Genomic DNA, 22,563 nt, shown 5'->3' with positions numbered 1-22,563 from the left:
GCAACTGATCAAATCTGCATCTTAAAAAATGTATCTTTGGAGCTGCACTTGCATGACTGGAAATAGCCCCCTGAGAGCGTCCCAAAGATGACCGACAGTGGACTGATTAGCTAGCAAGAATTTGGGTTTACAGCGTGTGTCAGAGAAGAAGCGAATTGCAGCTTTCCCCACTCAAAATAATATATATATATATATATATATATATATATATATATATATATATATATATATATATATATAGAATATTTAAATTTGTATATAAACAGTATTATTTATTCTCTTTATTACTATATACATTATACTTTTGTTGTTTGAACTTATGTTTGAACTAGTTTTTATTCTTTTTGTTATATTCTTTTAACTTTATTCTCTTTTGTTAGTACATTTACAAATGCACAGTATCTATCTATCTATCTATCTTTCTAGAAGAAGCATATGTTATGCCATTTCCATCCACTAGAGTCGCTGCAGTATTTTCCTTCTCCGTTGGGAGTTGTTCTACATATTTTCCTTTACTCTTCCTTCCTTTGGTAAAAGCTACTTGTAAACAGTGGATCGGTCGTCGGTGTTTAGTAAAGTGGGCACAGCAGAATGCCAAAGAAAAGGAAAAATGGACTGAGTCCCGCCCGAGTCCCGATGCATGCGGGTGAGTACGGGAGCGTTCCCGAGAGTCGAGCACACTGGGCAAGTGGATCTGTTGTGGCCCGGGCGGACTCATCGCGGGGCTATAATAACTTTGGGTCAACGCTGTCCAGCAGCGGTCAGTCGGTGTCTCAAAGCCGAGACGAAATCATCCATAACATGCAAGAAATGTTTTCACATCTGGACCCCGAAGTTATTTACATGGTGCTTCAGGAGGCCGATTTTAAAGGTGCGGGGGAAATGGCCATCATTGACTGTAATTTTGGCAGGTTTCACTTTTCGTTTTCGCAAATTAGCCTTAATTTTGACTTAATTGGATGATTTTAGAGAGAGATATCGGGTACAAAACACCAAACAGCCTTTCAAGTCAGCAGGGCTGTTTTAAAGTTGTGCCTATGATGTACTAATATTATACCTAGGTAGTCAGCTCGCTATGTTTTGAGACAGCCAACAAGTATACACTTGATAAAGTCAACTATGTAGATGAACAGGGTTGACCTGTTGGTCATTATGCAAGTTTATATATGGGCCCATATGTTTTTAAAGTGTGCACCACTACGTGATTACATAATATCACCCGATGACTGAGCAAAGAATTTGGAAATGTTTTATGTGAAAAATATACATGAACACAATTTACGATTTGCATTAAACTAGATTACCCAGGCTTCTTATTAAAACAATAAATTAAAAAAAAGTTATAAATACAGTTGAAGTCAGAAGTTTACATACACTTAGGTTGAAGACATTAAAACACATTTTTGTAACCACTACACAGATTTAATATTAGCAAATTATAGTTTTGGCAAGTTGTTTTGGAATATTTTTTACTCTGTGTATGACACGATTAATTTTTCCAGCGATTGTTTACAGACCGATTGTTACACTTTCAATTGACTATCGCAATTCCAGTGGGTCAGAAGTTTTAAGTTATAGTAACTTTAAGCAGCTTGGAAAATTCCAGAAAATTATGTCAAACCTTTAGACAATTAGCTTCTGATAGGAGGTGTACTGAATTGGAGGTATACCTGTGGATTTATTTTAAGGCCTACCTTCAAACTCGGTGCCTCTTAACATCATGGAAAAATCAAAAGAAATCCGCCAAGACCTCAAAAAAAATTGTGGACCTCCACAAGTCTGGTTCATCCATGGGAACAATTTCCAAATGCCTTCAGTTACCACGTTCATCTGTATCGACATACAGTGCATCCGGAAAGTATTCACAGAGCTTCACTTTTTCCATATTTTGTTAAATTACAGACTTATTCCAAAATGAATTCAATTATTTATTTTCCTCAATTCTACAAACAATACCCCATAATGATAACGTGAAAGTAGTTTGTTTGAATTCTTTGCAAATTTATTAAAAAGTGAAATAAATCACATGTACATAAGTATTCACAGCCTTTGCGCAATACTTTGTTGAAGCACCTTTGGCACCAATTACACCCTCAAATCTTTTTGTGTATGATGCTACAAGCTTGGCACACCTATTTTTTGGCATTTTCTCCCATTCTTCTTTGCAGGACCTCTCAAACTCAATCAGGTTGGATGGGGAGCGTGAGTGCACAGCCATTTTCAGATCTCTCCAGAGATGTTTAATCGAGTTAAAGTCTGGGCCACTCAAAGACATTCACAGAGTTGTCCCGTAGTCACTCCTTTATTATCTTGGCTGTGTGCTTAGGGTTGCTGTCCTGTTGGAAGATGAACCTTCACCCCAATCTGATATCAAGAGTGCTCTGGAGCAGGTTTTCATCAAGGATGTCTCTGTACATTGCTGCATTCATCATTCCCTCAATCCTGACTAGTCTCCCAGTTCCTGCCTCTGAAAAATATTCCTACAGCATGATGCTGCCACCACCATGCTTCACTTTAGGGATGGTATTGGCCAGGTGATGAGCGGTGCCTCATTTCCTCCAGACATGACGCTTGCCATTTAGGCAAAAGAGTTCAATCTTTGTTTCATCAGACCAGAAAATTTAGTTTCTCATGGTCTGAGAGTCCTTCAGGTGCCTTTTGGCAAACTCCAGGTGGCCTGTCATGTGACTTTTACTAAGGAGTGGCTTCCGACTGGCCACTCTACCATACAGGCCCGATTGGTGGAGTGCTGCAAAGATGGTTGTTCTTCTGGAAGGTTCTCCTTTCTCCACAGAGAAACGCTCTGTGAGAGTGACCATCAGGTTCTTGGTCACCTCCCTGACTAAGGCCCTTCTCCCCCGATTGCTCAGTTTGGCAGGGCGGCCAGCTCTAGGCAGAGTCCTAGTGGTTTCAAACTTCTTCCATTTACGCATGGAGGCCAATGTGCTCATTGGGACCTTCAATGCTGCAGACATTTTTCTGTGCCTCGATACAATCCTGAACTTATATAGACAGGTGTGTGCCTTTTACAAATCATGTCCAATCAACTGAATTTACCACAGGTGGACTCCAATCAAGTTGTAGAAACACTTCAAGGATGATCAGTGGAAACAGGATGCACCTGAGCTCAATTTTGAATGTCATGCAAAGGCTGTGAATACTTATGTACATGTTTTTTTTATTTTTAATAAATTAGCAAAGATTTCAAACAACCTTATTTCACGTTGTCATCATGGGGTATTGTTTGTAGAATTCTGAGGAAAATAAATAATTTAATCCATTTTGGAATAAGGCTGTAACATAACAAAATGTGGAAAAAGTGAAGTGCTGTGAATACTTTCCGGGTGCACTGTAACTGTGTTTTTAGTGGCTGCTCAGCAAGTAAGAAGCCACTGCTCCAAAACCGCCACAAAAAAGCCAGACTACAGTTTGCAAGGGGACAAAGATCTTACTTTTTGGAGAAATGTCCTCTAGTAAACTTGGTCGCAATTGGGTCTTCCCCAAAGGCAAGAAGGCCTACAAACCTGACTCAGTTAAACCAGTTCTGTCTGGAGGAATGGGCCAAAATTCCAGCATCTTCTTGTGAGAAGCTTGTGGAAGGCTACCCAAAACGTTTGACCCAAGTACCAAATACTAACAAAGTGTATGTAAACTTCTGGCACACTTGGAATGTGATGAAAGAAATAAAAGCTGAAATAAATTATTCTCTCTACTATTATTCAGACATTTCACATTCTTAAAAAAGTAGTGATCCTAACCTAATACAGTGATTGTTTTCTACGATTAAATATCAGGAATTGTGAAAAACTGAGTTTCAATGTATTTGGCTAAAGTGTATGTAAACTTCTGACTTGAACTGTACCTATGTATTTTGTGCAGATACTAGAAATATAAAAATTTTCTTGTTGTATATTAATTTTTTTTAAATCATTATCTCTTTTTATTAGTGGAGAATGCAATGGATTCTCTTTTAGAGCTATCAGATGCTGCTGAGGGCATAACCCTGCCTTCTCCTCCAGTCTCTGGGTTTGAGCAGGCTGCTGCCCTCCTGGGAGTGGACCCATCTCAGACAAAACTCAAGAGTGAAATTACACAGAGCTTCGCTTTTTCACACCAGCCTGAATCTCAACGGGAACAGAGGCCTGATGAAACACACCTAACCAGAGAGATTGATGCGCTCCTTGATCTGGAACTTGAGACTTTGATGTCACAGCAAACACAGACTAGCACTCATTCTTCAACATCCTCCATACCTCTCTCTGCTCTGCCCCCTCCTTCTCAGTCAATCAATCTCTCCTCTCTGCCTCTTACATCCCAGACTCAGATTATTGGTCCTCAAACTTCATCAGATCTTGAGCAGTTATCCCTGGAGGTTAATCCCAAGTCTGGCTCTGTAGCTGAGCATGCTTCTAACTCTGGCCCCTGGCTCAGTGAGGCTTGTCGAGGTAGTTCACCAGTGAGTGAATTGAGTTTTGGTGGCGTTCACAGCCCGGAACAGAAAAACATATCTCTTGACTTTAGTCACCTAAGAATGGAGGCCAAACCTACTGAACCACGGCCCTCTGCCTTCCAGGTTTACCGCCGACCTGATCAACTCCACAACAAAACTGGAGTTATGAAGCAAAATGAAGCGCTCCGAACACCAGCCATGTACTGGAACGCTCAGGCTACGGAGTTCCATCCCCGCACTGTGGGACCAGCCTTTATTACACCTGTCATTACTAATCCCACACCCTGGAACACTAACCCTTTCCCTGCTTCTCAGTGGTTGGCTCATGGACCTATTAGACAAGCTCCTCTGAAGCCTTCTGCAACTGTACCGAAGTCATGGACTATGCCTCCCAAGAACCGACTCAAATTGGAGGGGCATGTATTGGTGTTACTTAGAGGGGCTCCTGGATCAGGCAAAACCACCCTTGCCAAGTAAGCAAGAAGACGCTCCTCTAGGATAGGGTTAATTAATTAACAGGGTTCTCTTAGCCATGGAAAACCTTAAGTGTTTATTTTCATTCCAGAAAAGTCATGGAAATGATTTAAAATCACTCTAAATATATTAATTAAATATTTTATTTAATAAACACTGGTACATGACATACAAATGAGAATCTGCATAGCATTTTCTGAAAAAGTCATTTAAAAAAATCCTTGTCCGCTAACCACGAATGACTGGAAATTCATTGGTCAAATGTGTGCAGTGTTTCCCTTAGGATTTTTTTCAGCAGCAGTGCTGTTGTGCATGCGTCCACAAGCCTGCAACGCCGAACCTGTATTAATACGTGTTGGTCAAAGAATAGATTAAAATGGGTTTCAAACTCAATTTCAGCCTGGGCCACATCAGGGTTTATTTGTGCCCTCAAAGGGCCCTTTGAAAATGTGGCAGAAGCACCTGCTTTATTAGCACCCATGCAAATAATATTACATGTTATGTGAATTGAAATGCAGATTTGACAGTACAGCATTGATTTTGAGGTTGGGATGCAGATGAAAATTATATTAAACAGTAACATCTGTGGAAAAACACTTAACACTTAATTTTATATGACTAAATTTAAATATTCTGACAGTGTGACTAAGTTGGGTCTTCTTTACAGATTCCTATCATCAGGCTCTTACTGATTAAACTAAAGTCATGTCTTGGAGTTTCTGAAGGCAAATAAAACAACATAAATTTTTCTACAATCAGAGAGCATTAAAGGAGTACAGATTTTGTACAGATGGAAAACTGATAGCTTGGTCCATAATTAAAAAAATGCACCAGTTCTTCCATAGTTTTAACAATTATATTTGTTATAGTTCATAGCAACTATAGGTAAAACCGTGGATAGCTCCTCACTACCATGGGTAGTAACTATTGTTTCTATATAAATAACTATGTCATTTTTGTAATGGAAAAAAAACAGCAGTCTAAATATATTAAGAAAGTTTTTCTGGCACAACTACCATAGTTAATACAGTACAGTTAGTGTTACTGCAGTAAATCTATGGTAAAGGTTTGTAAGCATTGTGATTTGAGAATGGAAAAGGCTTCTAATTTTTGTTCTCTTTCATCATCTCGTGTTTGAGATACACCTATGGGAAGGACATCCGTACCTGACTTCTGCAGAAGCATCCAATTGCACCAAGTCTGGCTAGACAGACAGAAGCATTTGACCTATGCTCTGTAAGGATCCACCCCCTTACCTACGAGCATATAACAACCTGCACGTGCTGCTGCTCCCCAGTTGACATTCGCTTCTCCCGACCTCTGTTTTAATCTCAGCTCGGTTGGATTTGGACTTTCACTAATTTGTCTACAGGAGGACACATCGCTCAGATCAGCCTCCGCCAGACGTGACTGTCTTGTTTCAGCCAGGTTAGCTGTGTCTTGTTTATTGCAAGCTGCCTACGTTCGCTTAAACTACCACCAGGCTACCCGCCTTTCTCTCTCACCACTTCCCCTGCTCCACGCAAAGGATTTTACGGAGTTTCGCCCTAAATATGGCATTTTCAAAACCTACGGCTTCCTCCGGGGTCAGCCTATCGCGTGCCTGCCCGGCCGCGTGCGGTGCCCTCATCGCAGCCAGAGACCCTCATCCTTTCTGTGTCACGTGCATGGGACTCAAACACGTGGAGGAGGCTCTAGAGTTTCCGGAAAACTGTAGCCACTGCCTGGCGCTGCCTGAAAAACTCCTGCGCCGGAGGCTCAAGGTCGCCACTACCCAGTGCAGCGACCTCAACCTCTCCGAATCTGATGGGGGAAACGGTGATGACGACGCGCTCCTGGGTCCGTCCCGGGTGCAGCCTCTCTTAGCTGGGCCGATCAAAATAACCCAGCGTTCCCTGAGGTCATTCCTTTAGGGGACCCCTTGTTCGCCAATGAGCCGGCTGGTTCTGGTGACTAAGACGATGCGGGCCTTCTCGAGGGTTCGGAGGACGAGGATACATCCCGTCTTCTATGACTCCCCAGGCTAATGCCCCCGCGGCCCTCCCCCAGTCCGTCCTCATCGAGGTTTGTGAGCGATATCAATATCGAATGGCCAGCCCTACAAAGTGCCACTGACCAACAGAGAAGCCTGTTCTCCCCAACAAAATGGACCGATTTTCTGCCTCCATACACCAGGCCTCTTTCAAAGCCTCGGCCTTGGCTGTCAGGGCTCTCAATGTCTCCTCCCTTCTCTCTGCATACCAGGCTGAACTCCTGGTCGACATGGGGCAGCAACTAGAGAAAGGGACCCCCACACCCTCTCTGTGGAAGGAGATTGTCATAGTCAATGACCTTGTTCTCCGTAATGCCCGTCAGGCCGTCCAAGCCTGCGAGCGCACTATGGCTTTCTCAGTGGCCGGGAACGTGCGCTTTGGTTTAATCTGTCGGGCCTCCCTGACAGTGAGAAGCAGCGCATTGTGGGTGCCCCTGTAGAGCCTGGCCAGGCTCTCTTTGGCCCTACCGTCGCTTTAATGCAACAGCGTTGCGACAGCAAGAAAAAGGAGGATGAAGTGCTCAAATTATGCCTTCCTAGGAAGGCGGCACCGCAGCAGCACCGCAGCATTTTCTTCCCCGCTTGCAGGGGCATCATGTGCTCGTTCGCTGTGACAATACCACAGCAGTGGCACACATCAATCGCCAGGGCGGCATGCGCTCGCCCAAGCTTCATGCCCTAGCTCACAGGCTTTTAGTGTGGAGCAGGCGGCACTTATTGTCGTTATGCGTGACCCATGTTCCTGGCATTTTGAACAGGCGCGGACCTTCTGTCGAGGGGGAACCCGCTCTACGGAGACTGGTGACTCCACTCCCAGATAGTGGGCATGTTGTGGGAAACATTCGGCAGGCGAACGTAGATCTCTTCGCCTTGCGTGAAAACTCCCATTGTCCTATGTTCTTCTCGCTAAAGGACGAGGACGCGCCCCTCAGCGTGGACGCACTAGCCCACCCGTTGCCCAAAGTGCTGCTCTACACATTTCCTCCCCTGTGCCTGTTAATACCTACCCTGGCCAGGGTGAGAGAGCAGGGCCTGTCCCTCATTTTGATAGCACCCAGGTGGCCCAAGGCACCATGGTTGGCAGAGATAATTCCTCTTCTGCATGCCCAACTGTCGCCCCTCCCTCTACGCACAGACCTGTTGTCTCAGGCGAACGGGGAGATATATCACCCACACCCGGACAGGGTGGCTCTTTGGGCTTGGCCCGTGAGAGGACAAATTTAAGCTCGATGGGGCTTCCCCCACGGGTGGTTGCCAATATACAGAACGCTAGGGCCTCCTCCGCAAGGTCCCTATATGACTGTAAGTGGCAAGTGTTTGAACGTTGGTGTGATGGGCGTGGTTCCACATCATATCAGTGTTCAGTCTCTGATATTTTGTGTTTTTTACAAAGGGCAGGTCTTTTTCCACTATTAAGGTCTACCTGGCGGCTATTTCCGCTTGTCATTTTGGGTTTGACGGCTCAACGGCAGGGCAGCACCCCCTCATTCATAGATTTATGAAGGGTGCCCGCCGTTCTCTCCCAGTTACTAGGAGAACTGTCCCTGAGTGGGACCTCTCCATGGTGCTGGAGGCTTTATGTCAGCCACCTTTTGAGCCCCTGGTCTTTCAAGACAGCGTTGCTCCTGGCCTTAGCATCAGCTAAACGTGTCAGTGAGCTGCATGCATTCTGTTCATTCCTCGTGCACCAAATTCTCTCTTAGTGGAGATAAGGTTTTCCTTAAGCCTAACCCGGTCTTTATGCCAAAATGCCAAAGGTAATGGAGCTTTCCGTTTTTCACCCTCCTCCTTCCTTTTTCATCTGCGGAGGATCAGAGGCTGAATGGTCTGTGTGCGGTCCGTGCCCTGCGGGCTTACTTGGATAGGACCAGTGCTTTTCGGAAGAGTAATCGGCTCTTTATCTCTTGGGCCCCCCCTCACTCGGGGAATCCCATTTCTAAGCAATGCCTCTTGCATTGGCTTGTGGAAGCTATAATTTAATTGGCTTGTGGAAGATATAATTCTCTCTCTCTCTCTCTCTCTCTCTATATATATATATATATATATATATATATATATAGAAAGTAAGAAAAAGGGGTAATGGGCCGGTTGGCTTTATGTTTGTGCCACTAACATGTTACTTATGCTCTGCCTGTAAACATTTCTCACTTGTGTGCTTCCGTGTGTGTGATTATGGGACGTATCAAGCACCACCTCCTTGGGTGTTCCCTTAACTGGCTTGCAGAACCTCACTGTGAGTATATTGTGCAATCGGGGAGCTGTCCATGTCTCCCATAGGTGGATCTCGAGCACAAGATCATGAAAGGGAACAATAGGTTACTCACGTAACCCCGGTTCTCTGAAACATTGAGTGGAGAGATCCACCAAGCTTGCCCCGCTTGCTGCACGAGAAGCGAATATACTTACTGAGGAGCAGCAGCACGTGCAGGTTGTTATATGCTCTTAGGTAAGGGGGTGGGTCCTTACCGAGCATAGGTCATGTGCTTCTGTCTGTCTAGCCAGACTTGGTGCAATTGGATGCTTCTGCAGAGGTCAGGTACAGATACCCTTCCCATAGGTGGATCTCTCCACTCGATGTTTCAGAGAACAGGGGTTACGTGAGTAACCTATTGTTTTCTCCTGTTTTCCTTGTCAGTGTGAATGTGGGGGCTGTTTGTTTTAAACTAGTTTCATCACCGAGACATAAGAGTTTTGTACCAGATAATTCTGTACCGTATTCAAATGGATTTTGCGATCCCCGCAGCACATCTCACTGGTTCACTGGCACTGTGGCATATTTAAAATAGTCTGTGCAGTTGAGACCAGTCCGCGATTTACCGCACCTAATCTGCGCTCCTGCTGCTTTATCCATAATTAAGGCATGTTGATAACTGACCTGTGTAGTGCAAAATGCACTCAAAACATACAGGTGACGGGAAGGCTCATTTGTATTCATGAGGAAAGCGCTAACTGATTGTTTAGTGAAACGTTGCGGTGTCCTGCCATCCTACGTTTCAGAAATGAGCTCATGGGCCACTTGAAATGAAGCAAGTTTGACATGTGTTGTTATGCTTTGACCTCACTGTGAGTAAGTGCATTTGTGCATGTGTGTATGGGGTGGGGTCTCTTTTGCAGTGTGGAAAGCACACAGTTGACTGGGGCTGGCAAGCATTATGTTGCAACAAGAATCTTAAATTAACCATGTGAAATTCCAACAGCAGCGCTCATAATTCAGCTGTGGTTGCGCCGCTGCTAAATTAATATAGGGGAAACACTGCTGTGAAAACGCTGGATATTTTTTCTCCCCAAATCAGAATGCCCAATTCCAAAATAGAGCGCCTAGGTCCTCATGATGGTGTAGTGACCTCTGAGACCACCAATCCACGCATTTTATCACATGGCTTGTTGAGCAAGCTGGAATAGCTGGAATAGCAAAAGCTGGAATAGCAAAAAGGATATTTTCTGGTGTTGAGGTTGGCTGGAGTATTTAGAGAATGGCATATGAAGTTGTTGTCATTTTGCTTTGAACTGAGTGCAGTTTATGATGTACAAAATAACATTATATGGAGAAAGTAGAACGCCTTGGTGGGGAGGATAATAATTTGGGATTACAACTCCACTTAGGTTTTAGTTTGATGAAATTAGCCTTTTACCAGATTAGATGGGTTACTTTTTGAGAAATAGCATTGAGACATGTTAATTGGTGATGGACCAATATTTTTTCATGGACTAATGAAAATCGACGTGAATTATTAGTTGGCAGATAGTTGTTTTAAGTTTAATAACATGGGCATGTAATTATGCTTGCTTAACTGATAAACATTATATTGTCTACCATGCTTTTTATATTTGTTTTAATCTTGGGTACAGTCATAATGTCTTTTTGTTGTCCAGTGCTATGTTGGAGTATAATCCAGGAGGGGTTGTTTTGAGCACTGACGAATATTTTATTCGAAATGGTCACTACCATTATGAGCGAAATTTACTAGGAGAGGCCCACGAGTGGAATCACCTGAGAGGTGAGTGTGTGTATATATATATATGTGTGTGTGTGTATATAAAGCATGTACAGCTCAAAACAAAACAGACTGAAATGTCTGGATTGTACAGTAATTTTCAGTTTCCATATGTCTTAAATAATTATACGGTCCATTGAATAGATGGTACTTGGTCTGTATTGAGTCATTCTGCAATATCTTTCTGGTGATCAACTTGTACAAACCTTTCAGCAAAAGAAGCTTTTGAAAACGGCCTGACACCCATCATAATAGACAACACCAACATGCAATGTTGGGAGATGAGACCATATGTTGCCATGGTGAGCATAGTATGAAATAAGTTCTCAATGGATGATATCGAAAAATGACCACATATTATTTTTGTATTTTAAAAGCTTAGCTGTGGTATCTGTGTTCGATTAATTTGTTGACATTTTTAAATAAAAACAATTATTAATATTTCAGGCTACTAAGTGTATATTCTTGTAGATCTTATTTATGTATATATTTACTTCTAGAATGTTCCATACTTTACAGTTTGATATGCCCTTTACTTGGAATCACAAGTACACCTCCTTTTGCTTCCCCTAGGCACAGAAACATAGGTATAAGGTGCTGTTTCGTGAGCCAGATACCTGGTGGAAAACCAAACCCAGAGAGCTTGAGAAGTATGTTAGACATGACGACAATTGGGAATTAACCATCTTTACTATACCTTGCAGACATAATCCATAGAAAACATGTAACTCATTTATGCACAGTATGGCTCCACATACATTGTTTTTGTTGAGAGTTGAAAATGAACATTCTGTTCTTCAAGTATGAATAACTATTACTAACACACTACTATCTATAGCTTTAAATAATCACAAATGTTTATAATTTCATGGCAACTCTCATTCTGTTTTACCCTTTATGTGTAGGCGTACAAGGCACCAAGTAACAAAGGAGAAGATTAGACACATACTGGAGCGATATGACCGTTTTGTCTCTGTCCAGAGCATCATGAATTCACAAAGACCAGAGCCAGTGCCAAATGTTGTGTATTTGACCCAAACAGAGGATGGCCAGCCCCAGTGAGTACATACATTACATTTATGTTATTAATTAAAAAAAATATATATATATTATTATATCTTCAGATTTAAACAAGAATATGTGGATTTCTCTCATTCCTTTCAGGCAGTCTTTACCCCCTGGTCTCAGTCATCCTGATCTTGTTGGTGACTCTGGGTTGAGCAAACTGAACGTGCACCTTTCGTCATCTCTTCCTGATGTGTCTTCTGTAAGCCAGATTTCCAGTACCATTTCCACAAGTAAAGAAGGTGAAATGGAATCCTACAGTTCCAAGGAGCCCATGATGTTCCATGATAACATTCTCGCAGGGTCTGGGATGTTGCAGTCTGAAGTGCTTGACGGAGAAGAGTTGGACTTGGAACTAGATGCCTGCCTTGAAGAAACTGAAAAAAACATAGGAAATTTGGCCAGCAGAACATCTGAAGAGTTTGGAATGACAGCAAAAGAGATGTTTCAGGAGCAACCTGTGGCTTTTTCAGAGTCCATTGCTCAGCGTGCCAGGAGGGACAGAGCACGTTATACAAATGCACTGGGAGGAAGTGCCATCGATCAGCCTGTTGGCTTTGACCCCAATGTTGAGTCTTCTAGGCAAGATGAGGAAGGATGCGAAGATGAGCCTCTTGCTGAAGCCATGGTATTGCGGCCAGAGTTGTTGGATTTTGTGGGGGACTGGCCACTGGAATCTCATGGCCAACACCAAGGAAGACGACAGAATTCAAGGAATCAATCAGTAAAGAACACAGTTAAGATATCTATTGTTGTGGAGGATGGAGATAATGATTCTATTGACGAGGACAAGCATTCTGATACTGACAAGATGAATGAAGAAGAATTTCAGAATCTTGTAGATCTACTGCAAGGAGGAGGAAGCTCATCGCCAGCTCCAAGTAAATTGACTACTCCACATTCTCCATCCCTGGGTGAAAAAGAGTGTAACTTGAACTTGGAGACTGTGCTCTGGCCTGAACTCCCAGACTGTGTGCAGGAGTGGAAGATTTCAGAGTGCACTGACATAGGCAAAGATCACTCTACTTCTCCAAGTCCAGCAACAAAGGGGCCAGACCAGATTGAGGAGTCCTGTCAGGTGTCCACACAGGAGGAGGTTGAGGAAGCGGAAGAGAGTGTGGTATCAGAGGAGAAATGCAGATTGAGCCCCAGTGTCCAGGGAACTCTGTATTCAAGAGGTGGCATAGACTTGGAGAGCAATCTGGAAAGACGGAGAGGGCTTAGTCGAAGAACAGGGAAATCTTGTAAATTGGCACTTACCTTCACCAATCAAAGCCTTTCCTCACCGTGCACACAGTCTCCAGTTATTTCATATCAGCCCTCCAATCCTTCACCAGGGGAAGTTGTGGAGGCATGTCCCAGTATTACAACCCAAACACACCCTCAAGACTTTGCTCTGCTTTGGCGAATTAACCAGCTGAAATGTTCTGCATTAGACTCAGACCTCTCTATTAATGGTATAATTGTATTAGATGGAAACTCTTTGTGTTTCACTCCAAAAACAAATGAAGAGCAGTCTATCTGCCAGCAGGGTGTGCCATACCGTGTGGTACACGAGAAAGGCTCTCAGGTGGAAGAGAATGACTTTAAAGAATCCCACTCCAAGCAACACAACCTTGAAATTCTGAGCCTCCATTTCAGACATGTTTCTATGGATATTCTGGAGGACCTTTACGAGAAGTGCCATCAAGATATGGAGTGGACAACTAATTTGTTGCTAGACTCTGGAGAACGTCTGTATAAAGATGATGATGAAAATGAGGAAGGTCATTTGAAGTCTTTTGTTGTGGAAGAGTCACATGATAACCAAACTGTGAAGAATTTTCCAATCACAGAGCCATCAGAAGCCATGAATGTCTCAGAGATCAACAAGGCTAGAGCTAAGCAGAATGTGACAGAATCCAGCATCAGTTCAACAAGCAGCAACAGTCCTAAGTCTCAAGAAACTAACCTTAGTGACTTGAGCCAAGCTAGTGAAGATTGGAGCACAGGTCAAAGCTCACAAAGTGAAGCTGAAGGATCTATTGAGGGTTTAAGCATCACAAAGGACAAATGTAAGCCTGAGCATTCTTTTGTAACATTAAAACAACCAACAGAAGACACTAAAGCACAATTAAATGTTCCAGCAGCTAGTGAGGCAGAGCCAGAATCAGATACAACCGATCAGTTAGATCCAGGGCAGGAAGGAACTTTAGTGACACAAAGTGAGCAAAGTCAGAGCAACATTGGAGAAGCAACATTGGAAGCAACATTGGAGGAATGGACTCAAGAGGAGGGAGGAGAAAAGGAAGATGCTGAAACAAGAGCACAGGTTGATGCCACAACACAATCACTTCTGGTTGATGAAATGGAGCGCAGAGAGGAGGAGGAGGAGGAGGAGAGGAAGGAACGAGAAAAAGAGAGAAAGAGAACTGGCCAGGGGAGAAGAGAGCCAAGAACTATGGACATTCAAACTCTGGAGCTAAAACTTCCAACTGAACTTGCATTGCAGCTCACTGAGTTCTTTGGACCTGTTGGGGTCAGTCCAGGTAATCAGTGGTCAAATTAATGCATGTAAATGGTTGAATTGTTCAGTGTATCAATTAAAAAATTTGTGCCCCATTAAAAATGGTGTCTTAAATAAATGCATACTAAAAACTGTAACTGGTTAGTACACACACTCTGGACACAGTGCTCCCACTGTGTGGTCCGATATAGCCAGTACTTTCTCTCCCTTTCACTCTTACGGTTCTGTCCTGTCCCATAGGGCAAAAGGCCAATTAAAAATGAAGAACACTAATTTGTGTGAAGTGTGTAATATCTGTGCCTCTACGAAACCAAACAGAGTTACAAAAATAATGGCTAAATTTAGAACCGCATACTATCTGAGCACTCTTACTATTTCTACAGCATCTATACATGGCAGAAATGCAAAGAGTAGTATGGTAGTATGCAGTTCCGAATTTAGCCAATGACTGTTTTCAAACAATTTTCTAAAACAGTCCCAGAATCTTCCATTGGCCAGATAAAAAGACAGTCTGGCCTCAAACTCACACCATTGGTTAAGCCAGTGTTGATGTATCGAGCTGGTGTACTGGTCAATATGCAGTTATCTCTGGGATTTGAGTGTTTTAGAGAGTTACATTTTTTTTTTAACTAACAAAAAATATCACACAAAAACCTTTTAATCCAGTGATACATAATTGCCCTTACAGTGAAATGAGGATCCACAAGACTCCCATTCAACATTTAAAAATACATTTGAATGTCTCTTTGATCTCCATATGGCTGCAGGTGCATTTTCACCAGATGACTGTGCTGTGCAAATAGACCTGAACTTGGCCAAACTGCTGCACCAAAAATGGAAGGAGACTATCCAAGTTAGTTACATATTTACTTATGTTTACAGTTTTAATATATTAAACAAAAAAAAACAGCATAAATATCATGACCATAAATGTGTGTATATATATATATATATAATTTTTTATTTTTATTATTTTTTATTTTTTTGTGTGCGAGTGATTGTGAATTAATGTAGAACTCACTTGGTGTCTGTTGTCATTTGCAGGAAAAGCACAGACAGGCAGCTCTGTCCTATCAGCTACTGCAGGAGTGTAAGACAGCTTTTTCTCTCTATGCACTCAAACAGAGAGTGAATATAGATGTGCAGCATAAAACTAAAATCCCATGAAGCCCACAGTGAAATCCTGTTGGTCCAAAATCCTGCTCCTTATAGCTGTATATGAAACATCACTGACTCTATGTCCTGATTGGCTGTGAATTTGTCATTTTTTTGCTTTAAGTGAGGGCAGAAAATGTATATTACATTGGAAGCTTGTTGCATTAGGATGAGGTGTTGAGAAATTACTTGATATTAGAAACTTGTTTTTAGTTAAGACGAGGTGCTGGACTAACTCTGTTATCTCTGTTCACATTCCATGACCACTGCAAAAAGAGAAGGTCTGCTATCTCTCTCCACTACTTTTTTGGGTGTTCATCCAAACACACATAATAGGAATATTCTTTTTCTGTTTTTCGTCTTTACTGTCCTTTCAATCTTTGTGTCTCTATGGAAATTAAGGTTCTGTCCACTGGGGTGAATCACAGGGAAACAAAACTGGGCCAAGACACCAATCAGGTTTGTATGAAGAAATTCCTTTTATGGACCACTGGAGTGTGCCCTGTCCCCCCATCTCCCTAAGGGACATCATGATTGAAGAGCAGGTGATGCAGGACAGCATGGAGAAGGTAACACTCATAGAAAAACTTTTCTATCTAATCACTGCTTTTAACAAAAAGGAAAAAGTAAGATATGTTTGTGTTTTAGTCCAGGTCAAGTCGGAGGGATCTGGATAAGAAAGACAGTGCCGCCAAGCTGAAAGAAAACCAGCTGTTTTCCATGTTCCCCACCATAGACCGGCATTTCCTCCGAGATATCTTCAGAGACAACAAGTGAGAAAATGATTCATAGCAATAGACCAATATACTGTATATCGGCATGGTTTGTGTCTATACAATCATATATCAATATATCGTGATACTTTTTCTCATGATATTGTATTGATAATTTATATCCATGTATTGATATTTATATGCAACTATTTGTGTATTCATATGTTAACAAACAACAAATTGGCACATTGGTACTTCCAAATCAATTATGAGCTCACCAAGAGACAAATACGTGATATTTTGAGCTACATGCTCTTCATCAGACATCAGTATATAAATGAAAAATACCCAAATGAATTGGAATTGATTTATTTTCTAATTAAATGTTTATATTGTTATGTATAACAATATATCGAATCGTGATATGTGTATTGCAATATGTATCGTGATGTGCCAGGTGATACCCAGCCCTAATATTGGCCCAGTTAACAGTATTGTTACCTACCCCTTTTGTCAGTTTCGAAGTCAACCGACAGCATTTTCAATGAATAATTTTTTTTTAGTGAATGTTGTTTTATTAGCTGTTTTCAAATAGTATTATGTATATATTGACCATTGGTCACACTGCTCTCTAGACATCAGCTATTTAAAAAACCGTATCGGTCAACCATTTAAATGTTGTGGTGTGACTGTGGCTTAAAGCTCAAGTCTTGATTTCATCAGAAAGGAAGATATGAGCCATCATCATTGTGTCCTTGATGAACTTCAGATAAGTTTAGGGAGATTGCTCCTGTAAGTTGCTTCGGATAAAATAACTTGATAATAAAATTACTACTTCAAGGGATAATTCATCCAAAAAATTAAATTCTCTCATAATTTATTCATACTAATGCAATCCCAGATGTGTGTGTGCTTGAGCATGGCGGGGCCGAGCAGCATCTGGGCAGAGTGAGGCCAGGAAGATAAGTGGTGAATGAGTTCCACCTGTGTGCCACACTGGTCTTGCATTCCAGTGAGGTGCGGTGGGAGTATTTAAGGAGAAGAGACGGCGGCAGACGGAGAGAGAGGGTCACATGAAGCTGTGTATGTGTGTGTTCTGCATGTCTGCAGGGAAGCAGCACATTATGTTGTTTTATGTTATGTTTAAGAAACAAATGTCCATGGGGTGGGCCTGGGTAGCTCAGTGGGTATTGACGCTGACTACCACCTCTGGAGTTCGAATCCAGTGTTTGCTGAGTGACTCCAGTCAGGTCTCCTTAGCAACCAAATTGGCCCAGTTGCTAGGGAGGGTAGAGTCTCATGGGGTGGTCGCGATTAAGTGGTTCTCGCTCTCAATGGCGCATATAGTAAGTTGTGCGTGGATTGTGGAGAGTAGCATGAGCCTCCATGCCTCCACGAATATTTCAGCAGGTCATAAAATTTTGAAGCTCCAAATGGAAATAAATGTAGCATAAATGTTATCTATATGACCCCAGTGGTTAAATCCATGTCTTCAGGAAATAAGTGTGGGTGAGAAACCGATCAATATTTAAGTCCTTTTTTTTTACTAAAAATCTCCACATTCACTTTCTCTTTTACATTCTTCTTCTTTGCCGATTTGCATTCTTTGTGCATATCGTCACCTACTGGGCAAAGAAGAAGAATTTATGGTAAAAAAGTACTTTAAATATTGTTTCTCTGCCACACCTATCATATCGCTTCTAAAGAAATGGATTTAATCACTGGAGTCGTATGGATTACTTTTATGCTGCCTTTAGATATTCTTCTAAAAGTCCTACACATTTGGAATGACATGAGGGTGAGTAAATGAGAGAATTTAGATTTTTCAAGTATACCTTTAAGAGTATTGTGCATTGATGAATCATGGAGAATGGGACCAGGGACATTAATGAAGAAAATCAACTGTGTCAGTTTTGATATCATGTTTACTTTACTTTGTCAACTTGCAATAAAACTCTAGACACACACAAATCCTATTTATTTCTAAATTATACTGTAGATAGTGTTTCGTCTTTGAAATTATATCTGTTGTAAGATCTGACTTGATTGTTCACTCTAAAAAGTGCAATGTTTTGTTTAAAACTTTGTCTGTGATGCTTCAGATCTGGAGGATTTTTTGTAGAGAACTATATTAATACACTTCTAATGTTTCTCATTGTTAAGTTGTTCAGTAGTACAAAAAGAACTTAACAGGAAATATCTCTCAATCATCTGCTTGTGTTTGTGTAGTTACTCTCTGGAGCAGACAGAACAGTTTTTGCATGCTCTTTTGGATGACGCACCAGTCAGAAACGTTGTGGCTCCTGAACCCACCCCTCAACGCAATGGCACACACATAGCACAGAGCAAAGACAGGGTGAGCACTGTACACGTGAACCAAAAACATACTGAAATTAAATGAAAGCTCAGTGTTGACATGTTTTGCTGTTCTCAGAGATGGAAACAGAGAGATGGGGAGGTGCCAGCCGCTCAGTTCCAGGACACTGATGATCCGGAATACGAGGATTTCCGCACAGAGGCAATGTTGCAGAGACGTCAACAAATAGAGTGTTTTAACAAGGCAGCTGAAGCAAATAGACAAGGTCGCAAGGACGTAGCTAGTTTCTACGCACAACAGGTTAAAGTGATAAACACTGTAAAACTTTAAGGAAAATTGTTCAGATTGCTATAATTGGTTATGCCTTTAATATTGAAATGGACTTAAAAAGTGGTTAAATTAAGGAGCTCTCTCTTTAGTAAAGGGTAAAAGAGTTGTGACCACCCACCTTTTCAGTGACCTTGGTACATGAAAGTATACTTTACATTCATTGTCTCCATAAGGATTTCAGAATATTCTTCAATAAATAGTTTGGTGTCTTGAGCCAGCCCAAACAACTCCAAAATGAATTACAACATTAAAGCATTTTATTCAAAGCAAAAGTTAACCTGAAAAAAGACAATGGTCTTTTGTGTCTGGTGGTTTTTAAAATATTGCTGTGTGTTGTTCATACACTACAGATGCTACTACAGAAGCATGTACCTTCTTATAACTACATTGAAGCTCATGGTTTGTCTATCGTGATCACAATGAAGATCCTAAATGGCATTTTACTTCTAGAACCTTATTGTTGAGCTCTGTTTGTTAAAGAAAAATTTACCAAATTAAAATTTATGCATAGTGCAGAGCTAATTTGACATCAAAATGCTTACTTTTAAAGTTATTATGCACAATTCTGTTAACGTGTAGGGCCACATGCATGGAGAAAAGATGCGTGAAGCAAACCACCGTGCAGCCATGCAGATATTTGAGCGAGTGAACGCTTCACTACTGACTCAGAATGTTCTGGATCTTCATGGATTGCATGTTGATGAAGCCCTTCATCACCTAGAGCAGGTCCTCATCGACAAAACCTGGGGTATGCGAATCACAAGCACACAGTGTTTTAGAACCGCATAAACTTACATTTTTAGTTTTTGGTGTATACACATGTTTGATAATTGTCTCTGACTTCAGAATTGTGCTAACTGGTGTACTCTCAAACGGACATATTTTTTGATAGAATGGCGTCAGGGGTTTTGCCGCCCCCAGCTGTCAATCATCACGGGAAGAGGCAATCACAGCCAAGGGGGAGTAGCACGTATCAGGCCAGCTGTGTTAGACTACCTCAAAAACAAACACTACAGGTATACTCACTGTGTCCAGTGCTCTTGCAATGTGCCTTTCTGTTTTAAGAGTCCATTTTGCTTTCTGGAGTAAATGAAACATTAATGAATTCTTAACTGTTGTCCATTACACATGGAATGAAACATCTTTTAGTGAAACACATTCTAGGTACTGCCAAAGAAGTATCCAGAATAACAGTTATTATATGGAGTTTATTGGAAGATGGAAATACAGTGGCCTCCCAAAAAATTGTATGATAGTTCATCTAAAAATGAAAATTCTCTCATCATTTACTCACCCTCATGCCATCCCAGATGTTTATGCCTTTCTTTCTTCTGCTGAACTCAAATTTAGATTTTGAGAAAAATATCTCCGCTCTGTAGATCAATACAATGCAAGTGAATGGTGACCAGAACTTTGAAGGCAGGGCTCTAGACTACGACTAAAATGGTCGCAAATGCGACCAAAATAATTTATTGCAACTTTAATTTAAAATCCAGTCACCATTGGCGACAGTCAGGTTGTGAGCGTTTATGTGCGATTTTGTCAGATATCATCTTGAGAATTATTGAATACATTTTTAGAGCACCAGTGTGTCTCGAGCCGCTTTTCACCTGTTCTGTTTCTGATGAGCTCATTGCACCGCATGCAACAACAAACCCAGCGCAAGAGAGTTCTGAACAAATTACTCTTTTGAACTGGATCTTTTTCATGAATCACCAGAAAAGAACTGAGAGTGTGAACTCAGGTGCTCAGGTTAGCAGATTGAATCAGATTAACTTTCTCAGTGCATCAGCCGCTCACAACTGGGAGTGGAGACATTTCAAAGTAAGAGTCCTATGTGTATATTGGGCTTCTTTGTAATTAGAAGTCCCGTATTTTGTACCACTTTGTTTCTCCTGGTAATTAAGTTGGATTGTAGTAGCACAATAAACTGCATCTGGGATTTCATTCAATTTGCACTCTGCCATCTGGTAACAGAAAAAGACGAAGTAATTTACTTATTCACGCTAGCGCCATTTTTTTTTTTTTTTTTTTTTTTTTTTACAATAACACAACAGTGGTACTAGTATCTCATAACAACTCATTCAGCCAAATATCATCTTACAATCTTTGCATATACATGTTCAAATATATATGCATATAAAATGATAACAAAAATAGAAATAATAGTTATAATACAATAGGGCATATCAGAGTCAAACATTTTTATTTAAAAAAAATAAAAAAATAAATTAAAAAAAAACAGAGGGACGTATCAGTCACTGAGCATCTGCAAGAAAGTTCCACAGAGAAGACCAAGTGCGCCAGAAAACATCAGACCTTTGATGCAGATCATATGTTAGTTTCTCTAGAGGTAGAAGAGTAGCGGCCTGACTCATCCACATATTGACTGAGGGTGTCTGAGGAGTTGACCATAGAAGTAAAATAAATTTTCTTGCTAAATATAAACAAAAATTCAGTACAGTTTCTTTGTCACCATCAAGGCACAGACCAGCTTTACAGTTCAGAAGATATACATTTGGAGACAGTGCAAACATCTTTCCAGTAATCTTTTGAGTAATTTTGTGGATCTCCTTCCAGTAAACTTTAATTTTATCACAATCCCAAAACATATGCATCAACGTACCAGTGTCTGCCCTGCATTTGAAACATAATTGAGAAGTTAGATATGTCCTGTGAATAAATTTATAATTTTGTTCATGGGCCGAAATTGAAACACCTTTAGGGAAAACACATGTACAAACAGATAGCCACTCCTCGTCACTAAAATTTGATCCTAAGTCCTTTTCCCATATTACCATCAAAGAGTCAAAAGTTGAAGGACAAACATTAGACAGCAATGCACATAACTCCGAGATCATCTTCTTAAGTGTAAATGAAGAGAAAAGCTGCTTTTCCATTTCAGTCAAATCCAATCGTATATTGCCTTCTTTTAAGTGTGACTCTAAAAAGTGCCGTAATTGAAGAAATTTATAAAAATTATTACTGGGAAGGTTAAATTCCTGCCTTAATGACTGAAATGACCTCAAATGACCATTATCAAATAAATGACCAAGGTCTGACACTCCTCTCAACCTCCAGGTCAGAAGACCAATATTCTGTATGGGTGGGGGAAGATCAGGATTGAGTGCGATAGGAGACTTGAGAGACAGCTTATTTGGAATAGCTAGATATTTCTTAACATCCTTCCACACCAAAAGAGTATTAGTCACAGTGAAAATATTAGTCAGAGAATCAATTTTTTGTATATTATGAATAAATGGCAGAGAGCATAACAATCTAGGAAAACATCTTGAAGATTCAATCCCAGTCCAGCACGAATCGGATCTATTAAAAAACCAATTTAACACGTGTTTAACTTGTGCAGACCAAAAATATAACTGAAAATTGGGGAGCGAAGCCCCACCTAATTCCCTTGGTTTCATCAAAACCGAAAGTTTGAGTCTGGGTTTTTTATGATTCCAAATATACCTTGAAACCGAAGAATTCATCTTTTTTTTAAAAATCTGTAGTTAAGTAGCATGGC

At 41.1% G+C, this 22,563-nt stretch overlaps 1 protein-coding gene across 3 annotated transcripts in view; it reads left to right on the top strand.

The window, feature by feature from the left end:
- Positions 1–487: 487 nt before the first annotated feature.
- n4bp2 (NEDD4 binding protein 2) overlaps positions 488–22,563 on the top strand; it is a 35,260-nt gene continuing 13,184 nt past the window's right edge. The window contains exons 1-15 of one of the 3 annotated variants that reach the window (XM_052126950.1): positions 488–871; positions 3,948–4,923; positions 10,830–10,954; positions 11,165–11,253; positions 11,525–11,601; positions 11,857–12,009; positions 12,116–14,544; positions 15,290–15,375; positions 15,567–15,612; positions 16,080–16,246; positions 16,326–16,450; positions 18,620–18,746; positions 18,825–19,007; positions 19,617–19,785; positions 19,930–20,053. In XM_052126950.1, coding sequence (XP_051982910.1) covers positions 592–871; positions 3,948–4,923; positions 10,830–10,954; positions 11,165–11,253; positions 11,525–11,601; positions 11,857–12,009; positions 12,116–14,544; positions 15,290–15,375; positions 15,567–15,612; positions 16,080–16,246; positions 16,326–16,450; positions 18,620–18,746; positions 18,825–19,007; positions 19,617–19,785; positions 19,930–20,053 — 5,156 coding nt within the window. In that variant the 5' untranslated portion in view covers positions 488–591. Of the gene's footprint in view, positions 872–3,947; positions 4,924–10,829; positions 10,955–11,164; positions 11,254–11,524; positions 11,602–11,856; positions 12,010–12,115; positions 14,545–15,289; positions 15,376–15,566; positions 15,613–16,079; positions 16,247–16,325; positions 16,451–18,619; positions 18,747–18,824; positions 19,008–19,616; positions 19,786–19,929; positions 20,054–22,563 lie in introns of those variants that run through there. The other 2 variants (XM_052126951.1, XR_007970611.1) reach the window with 2 other exon arrangements.

The sequence above is a fragment of the Xyrauchen texanus genome, chromosome 5 (genome assembly GCF_025860055.1).
Source record: "Xyrauchen texanus isolate HMW12.3.18 chromosome 5, RBS_HiC_50CHRs, whole genome shotgun sequence".
NCBI classification, from domain to species: Eukaryota; Metazoa; Chordata; class Actinopteri; order Cypriniformes; family Catostomidae; genus Xyrauchen; species Xyrauchen texanus.
Note: the sequence above shows the minus strand (reverse complement) of the source record. Positions and strands in the feature narration are given on the sequence as shown.